This window comes from Camelina sativa, chromosome 14, assembly GCF_000633955.1.
Source record: "Camelina sativa cultivar DH55 chromosome 14, Cs, whole genome shotgun sequence".
NCBI classification, from domain to species: Eukaryota; Viridiplantae; Streptophyta; class Magnoliopsida; order Brassicales; family Brassicaceae; genus Camelina; species Camelina sativa.
In genome coordinates, this window is record NC_025698.1 from 26,557,731 (window position 1) to 26,582,802 (window position 25,072).

The 25,072-nt window shown below is 34.5% G+C and overlaps 4 protein-coding genes and 1 pseudogene across 6 annotated transcripts in view; 2 read left to right on the forward strand and 3 right to left on the reverse strand.

Moving 5' to 3' along the window:
• The window catches only part of LOC109128790, a 4,666-nt pseudogene extending 3,457 nt beyond the window's left edge, over positions 1-1,209 (forward strand).
• On the reverse strand, positions 2,352-10,912 carry LOC104742548. 2 transcript variants are annotated; one of them, XM_010463564.2, is made up of 26 exons: positions 10,791-10,912; positions 10,122-10,645; positions 9,916-10,040; positions 9,703-9,797; positions 9,388-9,612; positions 9,006-9,093; positions 8,713-8,764; positions 7,966-8,031; positions 6,794-6,945; positions 6,609-6,679; positions 6,147-6,341; positions 6,013-6,051; positions 5,586-5,693; positions 5,154-5,243; positions 4,983-5,058; positions 4,487-4,583; positions 4,335-4,404; positions 4,076-4,252; positions 3,864-3,986; positions 3,554-3,637; positions 3,272-3,456; positions 3,037-3,175; positions 2,884-2,943; positions 2,731-2,802; positions 2,489-2,604; positions 2,352-2,388 (listed from the first exon to the last, which is right to left on the reverse strand). In XM_010463564.2, the coding sequence occupies exons 2-25, from the start codon at positions 10,634-10,636 to the stop codon at positions 2,497-2,499; spliced, it is 3,012 nt and encodes a 1,003-aa protein (XP_010461866.1). In that variant the 5' UTR covers positions 10,637-10,645; positions 10,791-10,912; the 3' UTR covers positions 2,352-2,388; positions 2,489-2,496. The 2 variants fall into 2 exon arrangements, with proteins under 2 accessions (XP_010461866.1, XP_010461865.1); XM_010463563.2 differs by having other exon boundaries at positions 2,352-2,604.
• On the forward strand, positions 15,278-17,331 carry LOC104742549 (sirohydrochlorin ferrochelatase, chloroplastic). Of its 2 annotated transcripts, none has more exons than XM_010463565.2 (6): positions 15,278-15,601; positions 15,699-15,946; positions 16,080-16,141; positions 16,514-16,624; positions 16,744-16,836; positions 17,015-17,331. In XM_010463565.2, exons 1-6 carry the CDS (start codon positions 15,534-15,536, stop codon positions 17,123-17,125), a joined length of 693 nt encoding a protein of 230 aa, XP_010461867.1. In that variant the 5' UTR covers positions 15,278-15,533; the 3' UTR covers positions 17,126-17,331. The 2 variants fall into 2 exon arrangements, with proteins under 2 accessions (XP_010461867.1, XP_010461868.1); XM_010463566.2 differs by having other exon boundaries at positions 15,293-15,601; positions 15,708-15,946.
• The window catches only part of LOC104744007 (alanine--tRNA ligase-like), a 7,880-nt gene continuing 3,381 nt past the window's right edge, over positions 20,574-25,072 (reverse strand). Inside the window, exons 8-24 of the mRNA XM_010465036.2 lie at positions 24,909-25,010; positions 24,649-24,771; positions 24,017-24,100; positions 23,893-23,943; positions 23,725-23,820; positions 23,486-23,587; positions 23,226-23,348; positions 22,732-22,875; positions 22,574-22,645; positions 22,409-22,484; positions 22,181-22,323; positions 21,988-22,096; positions 21,722-21,909; positions 21,539-21,628; positions 21,249-21,431; positions 20,980-21,159; positions 20,574-20,847 (exon numbers count right to left, since the gene is read on the reverse strand). Coding sequence (XP_010463338.1) covers positions 20,776-20,847; positions 20,980-21,159; positions 21,249-21,431; positions 21,539-21,628; positions 21,722-21,909; positions 21,988-22,096; positions 22,181-22,323; positions 22,409-22,484; positions 22,574-22,645; positions 22,732-22,875; positions 23,226-23,348; positions 23,486-23,587; positions 23,725-23,820; positions 23,893-23,943; positions 24,017-24,100; positions 24,649-24,771; positions 24,909-25,010 — 1,938 coding nt within the window. The 3' untranslated portion in view covers positions 20,574-20,775. The remainder of the gene's footprint in view (positions 20,848-20,979; positions 21,160-21,248; positions 21,432-21,538; positions 21,629-21,721; positions 21,910-21,987; positions 22,097-22,180; positions 22,324-22,408; positions 22,485-22,573; positions 22,646-22,731; positions 22,876-23,225; positions 23,349-23,485; positions 23,588-23,724; positions 23,821-23,892; positions 23,944-24,016; positions 24,101-24,648; positions 24,772-24,908; positions 25,011-25,072) is intronic.
• On the reverse strand, positions 24,465-25,050 carry LOC104742551 (alanine--tRNA ligase-like). Its single transcript, XM_010463567.2, has 3 exons — positions 24,909-25,050; positions 24,649-24,771; positions 24,465-24,566 (listed from the first exon to the last, which is right to left on the reverse strand). Exons 1-3 carry the CDS (start codon positions 24,987-24,989, stop codon positions 24,507-24,509), a joined length of 264 nt encoding a protein of 87 aa, XP_010461869.1. The 5' UTR covers positions 24,990-25,050; the 3' UTR covers positions 24,465-24,506.

Here is a 25,072-nt window from a genome sequence, read left to right on the forward strand (position 1 = left end):
TAATCACTTCTGGAGAAGTGATTTTAGTGCCTCTTGAGATCTTCACTAGCAAGACAATGGTTGAGCTGAAACTAGGAAAATTATTTTATGCAATGAGTCCTGAGGTTGTTTATCTTCCATCACTTAAGACTCTCTATCTTGATACGGTGTATTTTCATAGTAATTTTTCTTTGGAAGAGCTTCTTACTGCTTGCCCTGTGCTTGAGGAGTTGACCATTTGTGATGGGAGCTGGCAGAACGGTGAATGGTGTCGCACCATGTCTTCTTTAACCCTTAAGAAACTTACTATTAAGAGTATAGGTTTAATAATTCGGTCATGAGTTTCGATACTCCGAGTCTTGCCTACTTAGAATACACTGGTGTAGTTCCAAGAGAGTATCCGAATGTAAATCTTGAATCCCTTGTCGAAGCTAAGCTTGATCTTTATTGTCCTCGTTTTGATATTAGCAATCCAACAAATCTGATTAAGGGGTTAAGAAATNCCCCCCCCCCACCCCAAAGTTAAAACGGAAATAACAAAATTGGACATTGCACTGTGTCTCAAAACCCCAAAAAAAACAAAAACAAAACAATTATTCGATCATATTTCTCTTGCAACTAANCGCACCATGTCTTCTTTAACCCTTAAGAAACTTACTATTAAGAGTATAGGTTTAATAATTCGGTCATGAGTTTCGATACTCCGAGTCTTGCCTACTTAGAATACACTGGTGTAGTTCCAAGAGAGTATCCGAATGTAAATCTTGAATCCCTTGTCGAAGCTAAGCTTGATCTTTATTGTCCTCGTTTTGATATTAGCAATCCAACAAATCTGATTAAGGGGTTAAGAAATGTTGAGGTCTTGGAGATATCATCTATTCGTACTTCAGAGGTAAAGAATTATCTTCTTTTTTTTCTTTCCATGTACACACACATTATTGCAAAATCCTTATCTTTGAACCTAGAATCTAAATCTTGTGACCTATGAAAACGTTTCTTGAGGTTTTTGGATCCGAAGAATGCAATTGTTTGATGACTATTGACTAGTTGATTTTTTTTATTTTTATTTTGTTTGATCAGATGTTCTATCATTTCCGTGAAGCAATCCCAGTGTTCAGCAACCTGATTCGTTTAACTATTACAACTCGTTTTTATAGCTACCACTGGAAATATTTTACAATACTTGTAAAAAAATCTCCAAATCTACATACTCTCATCATCAAGGTATAACCGAGAGACCCCGAATGTTTTATTGGACAAACTCAAATCTCTAATCTTTCTCCTTGTTTCAGGGTCCATTGCCCGTTTTTAAATTCGAAGGAGAATACGGATCATGTCCTGTTAAAGTATTGAAGATAACTGAGTACGTAGGAACAATTGCGGAGCTAGAGAAAATGAAACATTTCCTAGAGAAACTGTCAAGCCTTGAGCTCGTCAAAGTCTGTGCTTGTGCAACAAAAGACAAGGAAAAGGATCGAATCACCAAAGATCTATTTACAACTAATTCATCTTAACTGAACAACTTGAATCGAAAGACATATATATATCCGTGTACATTTTTGAAAATGTACTTATACCCAAATTGACTTTGATGGATAGGAGGAAAATTTTCAACTTCTGTCAGGCCAAAATTGCAATGTGCTATAGGAAAAGAAAATTTTGTGTTGTTTCTAATTCTGTGAACAAACAACTTTGTAGCCATACTCTTAGTTACCAGGTGACAGATGATGGTAAATGGATTAGAATATGCTAATGAACCAATCACCATTTGAAAGAAAACTTTTTTATCATATCATTCCCCACAAAGGAGAATGGAGGTGGTATGGTTCTATCCATAGAGGAGGAAGATGATGAAATAGATCTCTGGACAAGGAAGAAAGGCGATGAAATAGGTCTCTCCACACTAAGGAGAAAATGATTTTTGTCGATTGAGAATAATGTAGACGACATCAAAGATACTGGGCTGCAACTAAATATTTTTGATGGACTTGCGAGACCCATGAAAAACAGTACAAAGATCAAGCCCATTTCGAAAAGGTGTTGGGTGGCGATACTGAAAAATTTGATGGCGACTTTGAAACATTCGGCCCCAAAAGGTGGGGAATATGGGAGGTTTGAACTGTATCCAACAATAGTACGAGAGAGAAATAAGCTTCAGGATTCTAGAGAAGGAGCAGCATGTGATGGGTCTCATCAGTGACGAAGCAAACCGGTGGAAGGTGGGAAGGTTTCTCACCGGTGACAAAGCAAACTGATGGAAGGTGGAAAGTGTTCTCATAACAAACCGGTGGAAGGTGGGAATGGTTCTCGCTAGAACAACAAGCCGACGGATTGGTGCTACATGAGCAAAGTTTCTAACCACTGGAATCAGATTCATCATGAAAACGTAGTGGTCGGGAAAGTTGGAAACTATTAGAAAAATAATAAGAGAAGTAAAATTATTGTAAAAAAACAGATGGTTACAATATGATAAAGACAGATGGAAACACTCTGATCTACCAAAACTAACATTTTTCTTCAAAAACCAAACGGAGACTTAGTCCTGCTCCCTCCTTCACCATACTGTGAGTTCCATTTTCTCAGCTCGTTCATTGTCGTCGCGTCGTAGGCCACAGATGGGCTCACCTGCAAAATCACATCACCCATACAAATGATAACAATCATATCTTTGTGGTTTATATCAATCACCGATAATGCAAAAGGCAAAAACGCAAAATCTCCAAGTATTTATATTTTTTACTACTAAATTACCTTAGCTTTAGACTGAACGAAGTCATCCAAACAGAGCGACCGTAGACCAGGAGACTCTTCCGCTCTCGCACCCTAAAGATTCAAACGAGGAAAAGAATCAAGCAAAACAGCTACGAAAGTAAGCAGTCTATATTTTTAATGCAGATTCTGGACCTTTTGTTCTTCTTGTAACAGTTCTTGAACAGGCCTGTACGCAGCAGCAATGCATAGATTCTGCAATAATACCCACAAAAAGAAATGAATAAGAATAAAGAAAGAACTTACAAGTGCCGTCGCAAGCTGGGAATTAAAAAAACGGATACCAACCTTCAGATCACTACCAGAGTAACCTTCAGTTTCCTTTGCAAGTTTGTCGAACTGGAAACCAGATTCAAGATTCTCTGGAGTTAGAAATATTTTCAGTATCTTTGACCTGTTTTCGGCATCTGGTAAGTCGACATATATCCTACAATCCTCATAGGAAATAAAAAGCTTTCAATTAGACGAGAAAGTACAAACTACAATCTTCACAAATGGAAATGCAAGTCAAATCAGATGTTACCGTCTTGGTAGACGACGAATCACAGCATCATCAAGATCAAAGGGACGGTTGGTTGCACCGAGAATGAGGATTTTTTCGCTGTCTTTTGACCTGAGCCCGTCCCAAGCTGCCATGAACTCATTTCTCATTCTTCTGGTAGCTTCGTGCTCGGATGAGCCACCACGAGCACCTAAAAGACTGTCGATCTATCAAACAAACAAAAATCCTGGTCAGTCACATATTTACTCATCATCAATCCCGGACATAATAAAGAAAATGTATCCTAGTTACAAAAATTCTCACCTCATCAACAAAAATAATTACAGGTGCTAGCTTGGTGGCAAAGGAAAAGAGAGCCTTAGTGAGCTTCTCTGCATCTCCGAACCACTATACCGAACAAGGAACAGAGTCAGATCCGAGTATAAGTTACCACGCAGAGAAAAATCGGGGTATCAAAAATCATTTATGGCATTCTAATTACTACATTTCCCTAAAAGACAAGTGTATCAAGACAGGCCCTAGGGATGATGCATAATCGTTAAGGTTGATTATTAAATGTAACATGCATACAAATAGACAAAAAAACACTGTTATACGACATAAGTCCATTTACCTTTGATGTAAGTGTTGAGCCCGTTATGCTAATGAAGTTTGCTCCAGCTTCTGTTGCAAGTGCCTTGGCGAGGAGCGTCTTACCCGTTCCAGGAGGACCGAAAAGCAGTATTCCTTTACAGGGCTGAAAAAGGTCGTGTCATCAGGAATATCAGCCAAGATGAACAGAAGTACCTGACCTAGAAAAAATTTGTCCCAAACAAAATGCAATACCCGCAAGAGATTTCCACGGGAGAAAAGCTCTGGCCTTCTCATGGGGAGAATAACCAGCTCATTTAATGCTTTTTTCACGTCTTCGAGCGCCCCAACATCTTCAAATTTGACGCCTATTTCTCCAGGAGCAACCACAGCCGAGACAAAATTTCTTTCATACTCATCCTTAGCAAGATTCTGCAATACATTGTCTTTTAACATCATTGTTACTCAAAAGTACTCAAAATCCATATACCATAATCCAAGGTAGGAAAGTAACCTTCAAGTTTTGTGAGGGCTTCAGGGAATTATCTTCTAATTTTCTTAACCTCCCAATTGATATTTCAAGGCTTGAAAAAAACGGATAAAACGTAATAAGTTAAAAATAAATAAAATTACAGATCCACAAGATATAGCCACTGTCATATGTACCTTTCACGAGGCAGAGATAAGCGACCTCCTTTTACCAATGGGTCAGGACAAGAAACTAAATAGTGATTTTTGGCCCAGCCAAGAACTTTTTCTGCTTCTGCAAAAACAAAGCCACAAGTTTCTGAGGTCTCTTCTTCATCATATAGATATTTTAATTCTAGAAAAAAAGGGCAAAAGTCAAATGTTGCAACAGCGGAAAAAAAGCAGCAGATATCAAACGTCAAGCACAAGAACTGTTTCCAATCTCAACTAAATCTAATTAGAAGATTAAATAAAAGGGAGAATAGAGGATCTAAGGGTGTGCTCATAGGTAGCTCCTATTCTCAAATGTTTCGCATTAGTATCCAACAGCCCGATTCTAGCCTTCAGGCATAAGAAGAACTGCCACTGTACATGATAGAGAGGATTCACCAGTACAGACAAAGAAGTGCTTGAATTCTCTATTAGCAACTATTACTACAAAACAAACCAAGTATTTTCATCCTGAGTTACGCACTTTGCTTTGTCAATATCACCCCATCGGTGTTCACTTGATATAAGTCTGTGCATAATAACTCATGTTCTTCAAGTGCCTGGGAAAGAGTACATTAAGGGATAAAACTATTAGTGAGAATATCGCACATTCAACTATGTGTTCCCATTGGCATTTTATTTTAGATCCACGTACCTTTAGTAACTCATTTATATTGCTCCGCGATATCACAATTCTCCTATCTTCTCCTAGTTGTTTGTTGAATAGTCTGAGGGTATCTTCCTCCTACACCAACATTTTACAGGAAGGAATCAAGTTGATATATGCCCCTTACCCTTAACATGTATACTTGAACAAACAGCTAGTGGAACTATGGAAGTAGCTTATCCTCTGTAAAATAGGATAGCACGTGGCAAAGGAACTTTGCAAAAGCACACATGGGTCACAGACTCACAGATGAACTTGTACCTTCTAAAGAGACTTTGAGAAAGAGATATTGTCAAAGCGACATAGTCAGACTAGTCTATGCTATCTCGCCTAGGTAGAACAACATATCTCCGCCTCCTCGTTCATTATTTAAAGTTCACTATTAATTTACTAAAAAATTTCCTAAGACATCAGGCAAACCTTTGGAGGATGTAGGTGCATAACATTAGTGAAAAGCTTATATATCTCATTCTCCTCTGATTTTTTCCTTCTTGTTAATCCCTCTGTTAGGCACTTCAAGGGAAGAGGCTGCAACAAACAAAGGCAACAAGAAATTTTTTATTGAGTTAATAATATCAAGACGAGCATGACAGCGCAAGGGATGTCATTTTAAAATGCAGACCCACAAACAAAAAAGTCATATGAAGGAGAATGACATTGTGAATCCACATTTACAGTCTTAAACATGTTGCAAATATATAAGTAAAATGTTGTAAAACTTAGAAGTTCCCATTAGACTTTTGTTAATCAAGGGACAACAGAGGGATAAAAAAGAATCTCCGCTATTCATGCAAAAAGTGCACCATGAATAAATATCAATAAAAGGCTATTTTAATGTTTAACTTACCAGCTTAGCAAGTCGGCTAAAGTTTGGGTGTACCATCGTCTGTTTTCAGTAAAAAGTAACTTGTTCAATCACTAAAAGGAAACAAAGGCTGAACAAAAACCAATGACAAGGGAGTGAGTTATAAAGAGGCTTACAAGTTTCTCTCTTTCTTTTGAGCCTGTTTCTATCTTGTTCTGCCCACATATCATAACAATCGGACCTGATAGTTTATTAAACATTTCCTGAACTTTGTCTACAAATTCTTTTCGTCTCGTTTTAGGCACAGCTCTAGACAACCACTGCGAAGTGTCTGGAAAATAGACTATTAGTGGTTGAATGGATTGCAAAACCTACAATGACAGGAAAATAATGGAATAACTGTAGACGACAATCCAGAATATACTTTTCATAAATAAAAATACATAAAGGCATCCACAGTATAGGAATAAAAGAACCTTCATGATCTTTAAAGTTTTGAATGTTTATGCTGCTAGAATTTGGTCACAGTTTTCAGCACACCAATTGAACTCAAAAGACCCCTTGATAACTGAATTTAGCACAGGGAGTAAAGCCAACAAAAACAGCCAATTTAATAGGTCCCAACTTCCAAAATATACCTCATTTAAAGCATCCATAGCAATGTAGCCATCTACTGCCTGCATATCCAAATCGTACTTGAGGTCCTTCACTGCGTAATAAAATAATTTTTGCTTAGCTACGTTTAAATCAAGCCTCTTTATATATAGCAAGTAATTCTCTAGATTCACAAATAAACGATCTGAATATTAAGAAGCAATTATACCATCAACCCAGTGGATAGGTAACATCTGGGGCTGCTCTGCTGGCTTTTTCTCACTTCCCTCTGTAGTTTTATCATCACCACAATCAAATATGACAGCAACACGGTTCCCACTCACCTCATACACCTCTCCACGCTGTCCACTAGATAATGGCCTGAAAGTTTATACAATCTGGTTAAAAATCTCAATTCTGAGTTCGATAAATGTTGCAAAAGGAGTGAGTGCACAGAATAAAATTCCCCACTTTCAGGCAAGTCAAATTACAAAAATCGTAGATGGCATACTGTCATTAGAAATACCAATATCATGAAAGAAGGGAATGTGATGATGATATTCAACACCAAACAAGATTCAGTTTATCAATTAACAAAATGATAATGTTGATTGGGAAAATTGTGAATGGTGTTGTACATCTAGAAAGAAACATTTCTAGAAAAAAAATCTGATACTGAGAGGAACTAACGAATACATCAGAAGGCAACAGTTGTAACAGAAGTTTGCCTCACATCACATCCAGTGCTATGCCTGAACTATTCAAACCCAAATCCCCGATGAATTGAAAAGGCAGATCCAACTTATCAACTGTTAGCTGATGAGAAAATTACTATCAACACCACTAGGCAGACCAAGAGCCATAGACTCAAATAATATCACACCACAGTAACGTAGATGATATTTAATTGCCTGAATTTAAGATGATATTTCAAAATCTCTCATTTTATTCCCAAACTTTTTTCATAGTGCAAAAGGTTCTACTACCAGTTGTCAACCCTTCACAAGCTTACACAACTGGACAGGTAAAATAACAAAGCATGTAGTCACATTAAAACAGAAGCAATCAACAAACGAAAAGATACAAATTCTGAGGAAAGCTAGAGTGCTAGACTATGGGATAAGAAGGATAAACTTTAAAAGATAGACTAATTTCGTAACTAAATTATTAACTACATCTCTGATAAGCGGTCAGAAATATAAGAAATTCAAGACTTAAACTCAAATAAGAAAAAGAAGGCAATTCCTGCACCCAGTTCCCCCTATGGACAGCGAATGGTGTTTCCGACCCCTTGAAGTAGAAGCAATATGAAAAAGGAAAAAACCTTGGAAAAGAAAGATAATACCTAAAATCCAACAAGACATTTATCAAATTTTCACGCTAGATGACTTACCAACCCACCTGCCAGGAATAACGGTAAAAGCACTTTTTTGACCATCAGATGTAGAAATCCTCCCCAATACGACCCTGCGATCAATTTACAAGCCAACAAAAGATAAGGATGAAATCATAACTCTAGGTTCTGGAAAATTTCTCAACTCCTAGATATTGCAGTATGAAGCCTTTGATGCCTTATTCCAAATATTTAGGTCTATCCTGGACTTGTTTCTAGAATAAAAAGGGTTCATAACCAATTGTAGACACTCAATGCGTATTTTAGACAACTAAAATAGATCAATAAAAGTATATATTATATCCATGCACATGGAGAAAATAATATCAATATAGGAAACGGCGATGCCACCATTAACTGAAAATGAAAATGGAACGCCAATTTTGCTCAGTCCTAGGGGTGAATGAACATATGAAAGAAGAACAACAAACCTAACCTATGGCTGAAGGGATTTACTAGATCACCAGAGAAACAAATTTTTATGATAAAACATGCTACATTGGGACGTGAGCGCTAACACAAACCATGCTACGAAAGGGATCACATGAAAATGAAGACATCAAACATCGTTTCTCCAACATTATGCAAAAGTTAAACATCTATTTTTCTGCCATATATATGCCAATTTCCCAACATGTGTTAGATATCTTGCAAAGAACCCCATTCCAGTAGAGCTATATCCAGGCAAACATTTAAAATATTTTAGCACAAATAAAGGGAAAACAGATCCACACAGAAGTAAATCAGTAAATTACCTATGCTTTGCTTCGTCCTTCTTAGGAGACCCAACATACTTTACTTGGTCTCCTGCAAAAACGTGGAAAGGATTAAAAATTTGGAATGAAAAGGAAAAGGGAAAAAGTTAAAGGCTAGTAATGAAATACAACAGAAAGAAAAATATAACTAGATACAAAGCTATTCAAACATGCCGTGCCCATTGAGAAAATGGGATATATTATAAAGAACATCTCGATACAATACTATCCAACCAGCTAAACAGACATCATTTGATGCAAATAGCAAGGTGAACATGGTAAGAGTTGGCTACCTTTCTTAAGAGGCCGCTTGGCTTTATCATAATGATCAACTGCAGCTTCTGACACCTCACTAGAGCCATATAGTTGTTCTGACATTCTCTGCCACAATGTAGAGCAGATAAGGACATGTACAGCATTTCCAAATTCTATTGATTAGAAACAAAAGAATGATGTAGCAGTCATCATGTAGATCAATGAAACAGCAACCAAAAGGCATGCATAGCGACTCCTTTTCGAAGCATGTGTAGTTTACCGATAAAAAGTCCATTGAAAATAAATAGTATAAGAAAATGGAAAAATTATATGACAAGGTAACAAAAAAATCACATTGTCCATAGGAAAGGGAATGCAATTATCATGGTAGATCTATAAAGCCACATAAGAAGATCATACCTTCTCGATATCCTCTATGTCAGCTCCAAGTTTCTTGAGGACTTCCTTAGAAATCTCCAAATATCTTTCTTCATCGTCAGTTCCTTCTACCTTCGCTTCATTGCTACTCGTCTCATCATTGTTTGCATCGGTTTCTTCCTCAGCTTCTGACTCTGAAGTGCACTGATCTGATTCTGCAATGTCATCATCTGATTCAGACTCTTCATTGTAGTCATCAGCAGAATCCTGATCAGAATCGACAAATATAACTCTCACAATCATGAAACAGAAAGAAGGAAGGATCATGTTCATAGCAAATAGACATCAGAATCTCACGTAAGGTGCAAGAACGCTGCTGTCAAGAACCAATAGGGGAACTTGTGTATCTCGGGCAAGTGCTCGTACCAACCTCTCTCGGTAGAGCTCAGTGCCTGTATAATCAGATAGTTATTGGAACTTATTTCCTCACCACTTAAAATAGCTTTGATATATAAAAGAACAAGGAAATTAAACACTGCAATATAATGCACTCTCTAGTAAAAAACAAACCTGGAACACTCTGGAGCAATATTCTCCCACTTGAAGAACCTAAACGAGCACCATACCTGGACGCCATATGTTTTTGTTTAATATGTGAGCTCACACATTCCACCAGAGTATCTTTTGTGTGTTCACTGGATGAAAACAGAACATATTAGCCAAAAGGAAAGTGACACGATAAATCCCACAAGGAAAAGACAGTCTTTGGTTATTACTGAACGTAGTAAGGGAAAGACTCCCAAGAGAGCTGTATAGTATCCCAAGGTTGAATCCTCCGCAAGAAGTCATTCTTCAATCTTTCTCGTTTATTAAGGAAAGGTGACTCCTTTTTGCTTTCACTAGCAAGCTTCTCATTGTTGAGCCATTCAATTTGGTCTTGTTCTCCAAGCTGAGCGTGAGAATCAAAAGGCTCAGCACCAAACACATTTTTCTCATTCCCTGTCTTTTCTTTACTCGAAGGGAAACGGCTATCCTCACTAGCATTCCTTCCATCACCTTCAGAACAAAACCGACGCAGTTGGCTGTTCCAAGAATAGTCTCTAGAGGCAACAATGGCACCAGGAGAATGAGAATAATAGTTTATTTCCAGATGATTTGAAAGTATAGTTGTGGTGGATCTATAAGATTGGGAACCGGTGTGGTGGTCACGAATCACTGGCCTCGCTGAGCATTTGTCTTGCTGCAATACAAAACCCCATCTCTGCTTTCTCCTTATTATTCTTGTATACATCGCAAGTTACTTTCCTCAGTTCCAAGATCGTTGCCAAAAAAAAAAACACCTTCATTTAAAATCAATGCAGAAAGAGGAAAAGAATACACGGCGGCATAGTGAATCCAGAAAAAGAAAAACCTAATTCAAGGTAGGTCTTGTAGTGTTTCGTTACCTTAGCTTGAGCTTCAACACAGAGATCGAACAAAATTGGTTTTTGCTAATTCCATCTCAGAGTTGGAGGAAGAAGAACATGAGAGAGATCTTCGTAGGTTTCGAACTCTGGGCTTTGGTTTCGTGACGTGGCGTTGTTTACACTTTCAAATGGGCCCATTTAAAATGTGAACCATTTTTATTTGTTATCACCCTACAACAGCGATTAGGAAAAAAAGAATTTTACTACATTTCAATTACAGTTAGTTTACCTTCCTGGCAGTCTGTTACATTTCAAAAATCGTTACTCCAAAAATTCCAAAACCCAAAGATTATCAACGAGTGAGATAATCAAAATCAATAGAAATTTTATCTTTACAAGCGACTAGAATTAAGTGTGTATTTCAAGTTGGAAGCTCTACTACTCACTCTCTTAAATTAACCTTTGGGTGCATCATGCTTATGAACTGAGACGAGTTTTATTTCCTATTTACATTATCTCCTCACTTTACCACAACAATATTAATACCAAGTTCAAATTTGTTGTCTTTAATAATTTTTTTTTTGTTTCTTTTCTTAATAATACGAACAAGAAAGCATAAAACGACTATTGTTCTGGTGTAACAACACAAACAACATATAATTTTTTTTTTAAAAATGCAAATACAATTAAAGACTTTTTACCATGATATTTTTCTTAATACCGACCTCTATGATCTCTTAATTAACTTGCTCATGCTTGTATACTGAAGATTTTGGTCTCACATCACTTACCAAGATGCATAAAACATGATTTGAAAAATTATCTAAATCAATTGATATCAGGGGATTTTAAAACTATAAATTAATTATTCCCACCAAAAAATCTACATGAACTAGGAAATCTTTTAAGAATTGGAAATTGATCTACTACCATTGTAGTGATCATACCAAAACCATTTTGGGATATTTTGTCCATGAACTCTATCATTCATGACTTGACCATTATAATTTCATACTAAAACTCTAAACCATCTTGTATAAATATCATGGTAAAACTAGATAATTATATAAATTATTTTCCATTGCATTTGCATTATCTTATGATTTAGATGTCTCCAATTTTTTAACCGTATGCTTCATGCCGTGAACTAATAGTTTTTTCGTAACTAGGTATTAGTCCACACAATGCGTAGTTGAATGCATAATAATTTTTTATTTTTTATTTCTGAAATTTTGTTAAAATAAAATATTGTTCTTTAATTTTTTATTAACAATAACATCAAAGAATGATTTTGTTTTTTCTACTAAAATATAAATCTCAAATTTTTTTATAGAAATGATGTGCTTGTTAAAACCTACACTTGTGTCAACATTTTTTGGTATGGTTATTTATTATACCAAAATTAACAAATACTAAAAATAATTATTACAAATTGATATATATATATATATAATAATAATTTTAAAAATTTTCTAATATGAGTGAATCTATGTTTATCATGTTTTATAGTGGTTAATAACTGATTTAAAGACATTTTTTTAATGTCATTTTAAAATTTAGTAACTACATATAAAATTATTGTGTATAAAATGAAGCAACAATGCTTTTAAATAAACCATATCAGTAACTATCAGAATCCTCCTAAGTCAATGAAGCAATCTATAAGAATAAGCAAAAGCAGACCAATCCAACTGGTTAAAATACAAAAGGGGTCGGTGAGTTTTACCCTCACAAGATGACTAATGTTGGTGAGAGCTCTTCTTGGATACCAATAAGGCAAAACACGACCTCTCCCAAGCCACCAGTTTAGAAAACCTCTCTGAAGTCACCGATAAAATTTCTCCATCATAGCACTTGAGTAAATAAGTGATGTCATAAGATCCATGAACGGTAGCCCAAATGATAATCCTAGTTCGTTTCAGAATCCAAACGAGATCCTAGAAGAAACACTTGATTATGATACTTTCTTCTCTAATCTACTTCAAAACTTAAGTGATATTTTTGGAATATGATATTATTTTTGGATATTTGGGGATAATGTGCTAAATTTAGAAATCAATTTTTATTTTTTTGTGAGAATTCCCTTAATACTAAAACTAAATAAAAACAATGATACATAAAAAGGTCTAAAATTATCTTGTGTCCACTCATAGAGTGGATAAATCACCAAGTGTTGTTATATTTTTTCTACTCATTAACTCCTCTAAAATTTAATTCGATTAAATACAACTTGTTTCATTTTTTTTTTGAGTTTTTCAAAATTCGATTAAATACACCATGGATCTACCTCCAATAGTGGATCATGCACAAAATTTGTAATATATAGAGATTCCTCAAGTAAATCAAGGTAAACTGATGTTAAATAAATTATATTAATATCTTTTTAAAATTACATATACATATATTTTTTAAAAATAAACGTGATTAAAAGATAAATTTTGAAAAAAGTTCATCGATCAAAAACTATAGCAGATCATCAACTAAAAAAGCAAACCTAGCTGTATTTTTATTTTCCTTGGATTATTAAGGATTTTTTATTCATTATTATCAAGTAAATTGTATGATGAATTGATCATTGACCGTATTATTTATTTTGGTTGGAATAATCCCTTCGGTAATCAATGCGAGAGTAAAGAAACTAAAGTGTAGTTGCTAATTATTGCTAAAAGTAAAAGCATTTTTTGTTTGTAAAGAAAAAGTTCTGGTATCCCACATCTGATACTTCTTAAGTTGTGATGAAGACCATCTTTTCTATAAATACCAAATTAGTTTGCCTATTTCTAAGTTAACTGGTTCCATTTATTAAGCCTTAAAATCAGGTAATTAAATGAGTTTTTTTTATCAAGTTAATTTATTTTAAAGATTCTAGTTACCGTTTAATTAGACTTATCTCTTAAATATTAATTGTAAATAAATGAATATATTAAAAACAATTAAAAGTTATAAATAATCCCCTATATATTAATAGAGAAACATTTTGTTGAAAATGCTGATGTGTCGTCGCTGGAAATATAATTGCAATTAATCACCTCAAGATAAACATATTTACAAAAATAAGTCTTTTGATTTATTAAATGTGCCATTAAAATATATATAGAAATATTTATTTCATTATTATTTACATAAATGTGTCATTAGAATATACTCCCTCCGTTTCATAATATAGGATGTTTAGAGAAGTATTTTTGTTTCATAATATAGGATTTTTCCAACTTTCTATGCAACTTTTAGATTAAACTTTTTAAAAGTAACTATTTTTTAATATGCGTGTTTTCACTAAAACATCCTATATTTTGAAATGGAGTTAGTATAAGGTATTGTTTCTTTCTATTATTTTTTAAAATGAAAGACTTCATCAACTATTAAAAAAAGAAAATATAGTTAATAATTTAATTATCAGCTTCATAACATATTTAATTATTTAAAGTAAATTACATTTCATAAACTATTAAAAAATTTATTCATCTATTTAACTTTTTGAAATACAAAACTTATTCTCCGATTTTAAAAAATTTGATGACTATTCAAGTACGCCCTCTGTTTCACAATAAGTGTCATTTTGACACATTTCACACAAATTAAGAAATATTAAAATATACATATATGCTCTTATTTAATAAATGTTTAATGGGTTAATTTAGTCATAGGTTAATGGTAAAACTAGAAAATCTAATGAAAAAGATGCATTAAAAATATAAAATAGTGCATTGGAAATGTAAAATGACATTCTTTGTGAAACGGAAATAAAATTCTAAAATGACACTTTTTATGAAACAGAGAGAGTATATATTAAAAATTAATTATTACAATAATCTTAAAAATAAATAATATTATCACAATTATCACAATGGTTAACATTATTTTCCACATTTCACGGATGAAATATATTTTTACACAAAATAATTAAATATAAAGTTGAATAAATAAATAAAATTATGTGTAAAATTATTATTATGACACCTTAAATTTCAAATAATAATTTTACTTGTAATAATTTTGTTTGAGTCGATTTATCCCGCATATAGTTCGGGTTGTTACCTAATTAAATATTACTACAGACAAAAATATTTATTATAATATCAATTTTAACATCAGTTTTTAAATAATATAAATATTGTACATTAGTTTTAAAAAATGATGCAAATATTTGAAATCAATTTAGTAAAAATGATGTAAGATTTACAACATTTTTTGTAAGTGATGTAATTCAACATCGATTTTACTAATTAGACACACACATGATGTTGATAGAACACTATATAGCATCTCTATTTAGATTAGACACACACATGATGTTGATAGAACATAATATATAGCTAAGAAACTGTTGTTTTATTCCCACTGAATCATGATCGGAAGTCTTTTTCATGAATTTTCATAGTTTTTTTTTTTTCTCTATTTAGATTTAAGATGATAATTATTTTGATAGAAATCTCTACTTGTAGTCCAAACTTTAGCACTCTATAATCTATACTGTATGCTGGATAATTGTCCTGAACAGCTAGATGGTAATGAAGAGGTCACACTAATGACTAATCATTAAGTTCTCCATCATGTAAATTGTAAAAAGAGGGGGTGGGTTTAATTACAAAACTTTTGTATGTTTTGAACCTTTGGTGATAAAGCCGGACTGAAATAATAATCTGGTCCCGGGTTGACTGGTCCGACCGACCGGTTCGGTAAGAAAATTAACGAATCTTTTCTTTTTCACTTTCCCGATTCCGCCATCGCCATCGAGTCGTTCCGACAAATTAAATCAGTTTAACAGCAGCAAAACAGTCCATGGCGGCGAAGATGACGACTCAGTCGCAGTTCTTGGTGAACCTCTCTTACGGCATCGCCTCCCAAAGGTTCTTTATCACTTTCCTCTATACATACCCTTATATAGTTTTCTTCTGTTGTTTTGCTTTCTTCTTAGTGATTTATTTCTTCGATTTGTTTTCGTTGCAATCTCAGAGCGGATAATCGTGTCTCATCTTCATCTTGTCAAATCACACGACCGAATCGGTCATGGGCTTTGCCAGTTTCCTTAAAAGTCGAGAAATTTCAATCCCAACGAGGAAGGAGAAGAAGAGGATCACCATGTTTTGGGAGCTTTGAGAACGAAGGGTCGCTCAGAAATGGAATCGGTGATGCAGATGGGATTATAATTGTTGATCACGGTTCTCGTCGCCGTGAATCCAATCTTATGCTTGGTTAGACTTTTGTTTCTGTTCCTTTCTCCTCTTCTTCATCTTCTTCGTTGTTTCACTTTTGTTATATATATACATTACTTCCTTTTAGCTTGTATGAGTTTGTGTAATTGTGTGGTTTTTTTCTATGTTTCAGAGGAGTTTGTGAAAATGTTCAAAGACAAAACTGGGTACCCAATTGTGGAGCCTGCTCATATGGTAATTTCTTTCCTAAAGCTCTCACCTTATTGTGAATAATGAAAGAGGATTAGCTTTGTTCTTATAAATTGGCTCCGTTTTGCTTCCATTTCATGCCATAAGTATAGTGTACCTTATAAATTGCAGTAAGACCTGGAATTTTTTTTGATGGAACTGGAACCGCTAGTAAATTCTTCCTTTCAAATAGTTTACTTGACTGTATTCACTTGTATGTATGAACCATACCCGTGAGTTTGATAAAATCTGATTTCAGTTTCTTGGTAGATTTTAGCGTAATCTATTTGAATTGAGGCCTTAGATGAAGCTGGCATTTGATTGCTTCTCACTTTCCAATTCTGGTTGCTGTTTTCTGATGTTCACACTTCACACCAGGAACTGGCTGAGCCATCTATAAAAGATGCATTCAGTTTGTGTGTACAAAAAGGGGCAAAACGTGTGGTTGTGAGCCCATTTTTTCTTTTTCCTGGAAGACATTGGCATAAGGTATGGCTTTGTGCATCTCCATTTTTCTGTTTTCGTGAAGCTTTTTTTTCTTTTATCTCTGGGATCATTGGAGGATGTACGTTACTGGCCTAGTGAGACTATGACCTTTATATAATTAGGACATTCCCTCGTTGACGGCTGATGCTGCAAAGGAGTTCTCTGGCATCTCATACCTCATAACTGCACCTCTCGGCCTTCATAATCTCCTCATGGTAAGAGATAAATCATACTTTAAGCCTAAGGGATGTGAGCACCCTCTTGCATTAGTGAATGACACCTTTTCCCCTTTGAAATTTTGATAGTCGATCTTCTGATGTTTAATCTTCACAAGAGATCTGTACTTCTTTTGGCTCTCTATCTTCAGTAATCTGCTAATATTTCTTTCTGCAGGACGTTGTGAACGACAGAATTCAACATTGCTTGAGCCATGTTGAAGGTGATGCTGACGAGTGTCTGGTTTGTGCTGGAACAGACAAGTGTAAGATCTACAATAGTTCTTAGGTGTACATGTAAGAACGTTTTTGCATATCTGTTCTTAGTTCTTTCAGATGCGGATAGAAAAGGGAGGCGTATTATATTGTTCATAGTCATCATTTAGTCCACGTCCAATGTACACCAATTTCGAGATTATGGCCTGTTCTTCTTATTGCACATTAATAATAAAGTACTACGACAATATAATAAGAGTTGTCTGTTAAAGTTGTCTCTCTCTGTCTCCTGTCAACAAACTGCGTAGTAGAAATTTTGATGTACTACATGTAAGCGATGTTTCATGGTTATAAAAATATAAGATTCTCTCGATGCCTTTTCTGGCCTCCTTTTTGTCTTATAGTTTTCGTGCATATTGCACTTGTTTAATTATGAGTAAGCTCTTTTGTTTAATCAGAAGGCAGAGAAGCCCATTTTCCTTATTGCAGCTTCTGCAGTTAAAGGTGAGAAGGAAAATGAAACTTAACGTTGTAGGAGATAGCGAAGACTTTTGAAGTCTCCCACTAAATTCTGATGGATGAATATGTGGATGTGGTGGTTTATGGATGAGCACAAAAGAACAATTCAACAAGTCGTTTGGTAGATGTACCATATAATTGTGTTCACATGATGCTCAGTTGAATAGTTCAGAAAGAGACAACGAATGTTATGATTGAGTTGACTTGGACTCTTGTGTCATGAAGTTAATGCATAATTAACTACTTTCTAGTGTAAGACGTAGAGATTCGGGAGAATCACTAGAACAGAAAATGGCAGAAGCTGTTGTTTCTGTTACAGTGCAGAAGCTAGGGGAGTTTCTCTTGGAAGAACCGTTGTTCTTGTTCGGTATAAGTGAGCAAGTGAAGCAGCTGCAAGACGAACTGAAGCGTTTGAAGTGCTTTTTGAAAGATGCAGATGAGAAGCAGCATAAAAGCGAGAGAGTGCGTAACTGGGTTGCAGGCATTAGAGAAGCTTCCTATGATACAGAGGATATCCTCGAGGCATTTTTCCTCAAAGCAGAATCAAGGAAACAAAAAGGGATGACAAGGGTGTTTAGGAGGCTTGTGTAAATATTGAACGAGGCTGTTTCACTTCATAGTGTTGGCTCAGAGTTTAGAGAGATCACCTCCAGGCTTTTTAAGATAACATCAAGTATGCTAAATTATGGTATAAAGGAAGCTATGGGCGGAGAAGGTTTAAGTTTGTCTGATAGTCAAAGAGAACAGAGGCCGTCGTTTTCATATGTTGCTGAGCATAATCTTGTCGGGTTAGGGCAGAGTCTTGAGAAGTTAGTGAAAGAATTAGTTTCCGGAAGTGAGAAACTAAGAGTCAGGTCCATATGAACTCACGAAATCTATTTAAGAACACAAGAAACTAAGAGGTACATTTTGTGGTTTAGATAACAACTAGATTGAACCAAAACTATTTATGAACCACAACAAATCTTACTCTGTTTTATTTACAGATAGAGAAAGCTTAGCAGAGTTATCTAGTTGTTATCTAAACCACAAAAAAACGAGTCTTTTAAAATTGTTTTTTGTGGTAAGGTAACGCACTACCTCCCCCAAGTCTCGCAACAGAATATTCTCTTTTCCATTATGAAATTTATTTTTAAGAGAGATATATTTAAGAAAATTAAGCAGTTTTTTTGTTTTTTTAAAGATTTGCTATTTTATTGTTTGTTTTTTTTGTAGGATTTTTTTTAGTTAAAAATATGTTATTTTCAATACCGTAAATTATAAAATGCTCAAGAAAAATTTTCCGCTTTGGACCATCATTTTAGTTCGACCGGCCCTGATTACATGCAATATTGTTATATTAATTTATAATATCTTTAGTTTTGTTTATCAATATTATTACAAATTTTGGAGCCTCAATTATATTATGTTTTTTTGGGTTGTAGTATCGGTAAAAATTTCTGAGCCAACCAACATCACACCGCATATCCATTAAACCAATTGGTTAATAACCATAAATTTGAACATAAAGGTCATAGAGTAAACTTTTAACTATGAGACAATCCGGGTTAAGTTCGTACACATATGGTAAAACCTCTATAAATTAATACTCTATAAAGTAATACTCTATAAATTAATAAACACTATAAACTAATAAATTTTGTTAGTTCCAAGTTGAGAAAATATAAAAAACTATAAAGTAATACTCTATAAATTAATAAACACTATAAACTAATAAATTTTGTTAGTTCCAAGTTGAGAAAATGTAAAAAATAACACAATTCGATAAGATAATAAAAAATATATTTTTTTGAAATTTCGATGTAAAATATGATCTCAATAATATCATAAATTCATAATCATGTAAATTTACATATATATATATATGCTGATATAGTAAAGTATATTTCTCGTAAATTCATATTTATAAAACAATTGTTATGTTGTATTTTCAAACTATAATGATATAAAATATTCTATAACATTTCATAAAACAGCTAAAACTTTTTAAAGTTTTCAGCTTCTAAATATACATCATTTACATTTTGATTGTTTGATAGACTATTAAAATACGATAATTGATAGTATTATTCATAAATTTGAATATTTATGTCATTTGTATATGTGAATTTGTCTATAATATTTGTAATTCATTGTCAATAATATTTTTTAATTATTTTAAATTCAATTCCAATACCATAAAATTTACAACATCCAAAATTCTAATCTTATTTTGCAAAAATTGTCTCAATTCATAACTTTTAAAAAATTAAACATATAAAAGATAACTATCAATTAATAATTATTAATTTACACTATAAAATAATAATTATTCACTATAAATTAATAAAATGTCTTGCTCCCAACATTATTAATTTATAGAGGTTTTACAGTATTTTAAAAAATCGTTATAATTTATTTTCGTGTTACTTTTCACTTATGTTATTAAAATAAAAACTCAACTTATTTGCATCAATTTCTCATTGGTTGTTGTTAGGCTACAAATTTAGAAAATGACATAGATATATATATATATGTATATATATATATATGTGTATATATATATATATATATTAATTTCAAGTGTGCTCTCCACCTGAAAGCATAAATCTAAACGGAAAACAAATATAAGTTACATAAAAAAACCATATCTAGCCAATACACGTCCTAGAGTCAGTTTATCCTCTGCCCTAAAAGTTCAACTTTTATTCTCCTTTGGCCCTCTTATATAAAAAATATTTACTTTTATTATTTATTTTTAATCAAAAATTGGGTAAAACACATCAAAATCTTCAACTTTTGAGATATTTACAGACCTTATTTATAGAACTATTTTTCTTTCATTTCCTTACATGTCCATGTTACATCTGTGACAGTAGACATTACGAGTGAGTCTTTCATGTACGAGTAAAAATATCACTGTTTCTAGAACTGTGTGCAATTCAGTTTTAACCAGCCAGCTTTATGCTTCTATTTTCAGATGGCAACTAAAACCGACCAGCCCATAAATCTACTTAACCAAATTCTGAATCGCATGTCTGCAGCCATACCATTTGAACTCAAACTGACAGTCTCACAAGTGAATACATCAATAGATCACTTTGACTGATACCACAAATTCCATCACAACTGATAACATCAAGAGATTCTTGAACATGTATAAAACGGTATACAATTAAATCAACTAGGTAGAGGTTACCCTACCCATACAGAACTTCGACCAAATCAGTTGAGTTTCATTGATGCAAATGATTCAGCCATATCCAAAGCCGCCTGCACCTGGGAAGCATCCGTTCCCTGAAACCAAAACAACATGTTAAAGATTGAGATCTCTTTGTGGAGGATACTGCATTGGAGACTAAAGAGAAAAGGTTGAGATCTCTTTGTGGAGGATACTGCATTGGAGACTAAAGAGAAAAGGACTCGTACCTGTCCTGATGCAAGACCACCTTTCCCTTTCCCGCATCGGCCTTTTAGAGGACCCAATGCAGTTGTCAACCATTCTGCGACGTCTAGCTGCTTGAACTGATCTGATTTGTCTGGGACTCCTGCACACACAACCGCCTTGTTTGTGCCTTCATCTGTGCTGAACACCATTATCGACATTCCCTGCAAGGTTCATCAAAAAACCTTCATTTAACTTTCTTGATTTCTATGAATAGATGGTACAAGTGATGCTGTAAGAAAATGCGGATTACCTTCTTTTCCATGACTTTTGAAACCGCCTCTCGCACAGCTGCTGCATCAAGACCCACATCTAGCTGGATTATGCAGAAAGTCTTCCCAATTGATGCTGCAGACTCCGCCGCCTCTGTTGCTACTTTGACAGATTTCTTCAGGTTTTGTTCCGCTATTCTCTTCTGAGCTTTTTTTACTTCGTTCTGCAAAGTTGAAAAACAATAATTGCCATTTCAATATTCCTCTGATCAGAAAACCACACCGAAATCTAGACAAAGTAGCGGACTGTAGGACTGGAAGAGCTTATAACCTGAAGCGAAGCAATCTTAGCCCTGATATCTGCCTTTTTAGCTGCTGGTATAACTGCCGTGTCTACTTGGCTTTTCAAAGCAGAAACTTTCTGTAAATTTGCAAATATGAACACATAAGTTTTACATGAATTCAAGTTAAGATATTGTCTTATTCAAGTTAAGATATTGTCTTAGTCAATTACCTTTTCCAATGCACTTCCCTCTGCCACGGACGCATCCTCTACTTCTTTTTCAAGTAAGGAAGCCGCATTCAATGCTTTAAAGGCACATTCAGTAGTTACAGCGGTTACCCTACGAATACCTTTAGCAATTCCCTCCTCCGATAGAAGTGCAAACGCTTTGGCTTCGCGGGTGTTTGTTATGTGGGTTCCTGGAATTTTCAAAATAACCCAATCTCAATATTCTATTCTGAAAGTAATATCTTGGTCACAATAGCTTGGAAACCGACCTCCACAAAATTCTGAAGAAAGCAATGACCATTCATTGTTTTCAGGATCAGCCAAGAGATCTTCAACTTGTCTCCCAATTGACACCACTCTGACAGGATCAGGGTAGACCTAAATAGAGTAAGAGAGAACATTTTAACAATTCACAGAAACCAAAATAATAAGGTATAGAAAGATATCTGATGGACAGCTTACTTCTCCAAACACTGCTCTTAGACCTTTGATGCGCTTGGCTTCAGAAAGCACTGCTTCCTTGGAAAATACATCCAATTCATCCTTGATCTGTTTATTCACTATCAATTCGATCTTTCTCAAATCTTCAGGAGCAACCGGCTTGCCTACTCGAAATTACGGAACCCATCAGACAATTATAGTGCCATCCACATCCACATCAAAATAAAAATTACTTATTGAAGAATGTACCGTGGGAAAAATCAAATCGCAGTTTTTCAGGAAGAACTATTGATCCCTTCTGATCAATATGATCCCCCAGCACTTCCTGAATTCATTGGAGATGATTGTTTTGAGAACCAATTAAAAAAATAGTAAATCACCGCCTAGGTAACTTAAATTATAGAAATTGGATACCTTCAGGGCATAATTCAACATATGTGTACAAGTATGATTAGGAGCGATGAGTTTACGTCTCTCATAGTCAACCTTTCGCATGGATCAGAAGGTGGAAACAATTTAGATAGTACCAAATATGTTGAATGAGACAAACACTGTTTGACGCTGAGAGTTACCTTGCAAATCACTTTATCCCCCACAGATACCTCTCCAGTTGCTTCAGAAAGATACCCAATATGAATAACGAAGCCCCCAAATATTTGGACATTGCATACATTGAATGTACCAAATGAGCCTTCTATAAGTCCCGTGTCAAAAATCTATTGCCAGAGCAAAAATGTTAAGAGGCACAGATTTTATATACATATGAATCAAAAGCTGGACCTTAATGGATATCAATTCTAAATTATATATGCCATTGTCAACAACTACTTCAGAAAATAGTTTGCAAAACCAATCATAACTATATCATGGTATTTGTCAGCCGATAAATAAAGTCAAACGAATGCAGTTCTGATATGATAGTGTTCACGGTGCTACTGCAAGGTCAAAGTATATATGCATGTCCAAGATGAACAAAAATGAAGACTGCAATTTCATGCCACCAGTCATATGATTAGAAATGAAAACAATCAGCAAACTAAATTACATATAAAAGAAAACCTATTACCTGACCACCCTGCTCAGCATAGAAACTTGTAGACTCCAATACTAGTCCCACGTTATCACAAGCAGCTGAACTTTTCAGGAAAGAGGAGCCAGTGTAGATTGCCTTTAGTTCACTCTCGTGATCCTGTAGGTAATTTCTCAATAATGGATTATTTGAAGTAAAATCCATTTACCACTATTTGCCCTAACTTGATCAATTCTACGCCAACAATAGAACAATTCAAGTGCAACATGCAAGTTTTCTGAAATTATAGGACAAACCTGGAACCAAATGTACTTAAAAGAATCATCTGTTGCTGACACACCATTCTTGTGCAATGTTGATGTAGCATCAGCATCCATAACAATGGTGCCACCAGCTTGCTACCAAAAGTTGGCATTAAAAGATTAGTTGAAGTTTTGCCCAAAAAAAAAAAAAAAAGATTAGTTAAAAGATAACCTTAGCATCCAAGACTCTATCAAAGACTCTATAAGAAAGTAAATAAAGAAAATTGAAACACCTTATTCTGGGCACTTCTTGATCTTTCCCTCGCCTCATCCATGGCTTTGTTGAAACCATCAACATCAACCAGCAACCCTCTTTCTTCCGCCATTAACTGAAACGCGAGAATAGAAGTTAAAAAAAATTAACACAAACTTTCAGAAATAAATATGAATGACTTAAGTACCTGAGTCAAATCTATCGGGAAACCATATGTATCCCATAACACAAAAGCATCCTGCAAAGAGAAGAGACAGTGATGGATATACTACAACAGTTAACATATATCACATATATAAGTAGAGACGCACCTCTCCACTCAGTGTATTTCCCTGAACCGCCTGCCCAGCTTTCCGAAACTTCTCAATTCCCTGCCGTGAAAATATATAATCAATCTAACTGTTCTTATACTCACCTATATAACATAGAAAATGTAAGGACAAACAGGTCAAACGAAGTTTTTTTTTTTCAGAAAAAGGCTCCCTATAGACAATGGTATGCTGAATTATGTCCAACCAACATCATTAAAACTGAACAATGGTGCAATTGGAAACAATATATACAAAAAAAAAAAGCTGTCATTAATATTGAAGCTGTGAATTGTTATCAAATCTTCAGAGCGAAGAGTTAGTACAGCCCAGAACAAAAAATAAGATAAAGGTTCAAAAGTGTGACGCAAATTAAATCCAGCCCTCNAACAACTACTTCAGAAAATAGTTTGCAAAACCAATCATAACTATATCATGGTATTTGTCAGCCGATAAATAAAGTCAAACGAATGCAGTTCTGATATGATAGTGTTCACGGTGCTACTGCAAGGTCAAAGTATATATGCATGTCCAAGATGAACAAAAATGAAGACTGCAATTTCATGCCACCAGTCATATGATTAGAAATGAAAACAATCAGCAAACTAAATTACATATAAAAGAAAACCTATTACCTGACCACCCTGCTCAGCATAGAAACTTGTAGACTCCAATACTAGTCCCACGTTATCACAAGCAGCTGAACTTTTCAGGAAAGAGGAGCCAGTGTAGATTGCCTTTAGTTCACTCTCGTGATCCTGTAGGTAATTTCTCAATAATGGATTATTTGAAGTAAAATCCATTTACCACTATTTGCCCTAACTTGATCAATTCTACGCCAACAATAGAACAATTCAAGTGCAACATGCAAGTTTTCTGAAATTATAGGACAAACCTGGAACCAAATGTACTTAAAAGAATCATCTGTTGCTGACACACCATTCTTGTGCAATGTTGATGTAGCATCAGCATCCATAACAATGGTGCCACCAGCTTGCTACCAAAAGTTGGCATTAAAAGATTAGTTAAAGTTTTGCCCAAAAAAAAAAAAAAAAAAAA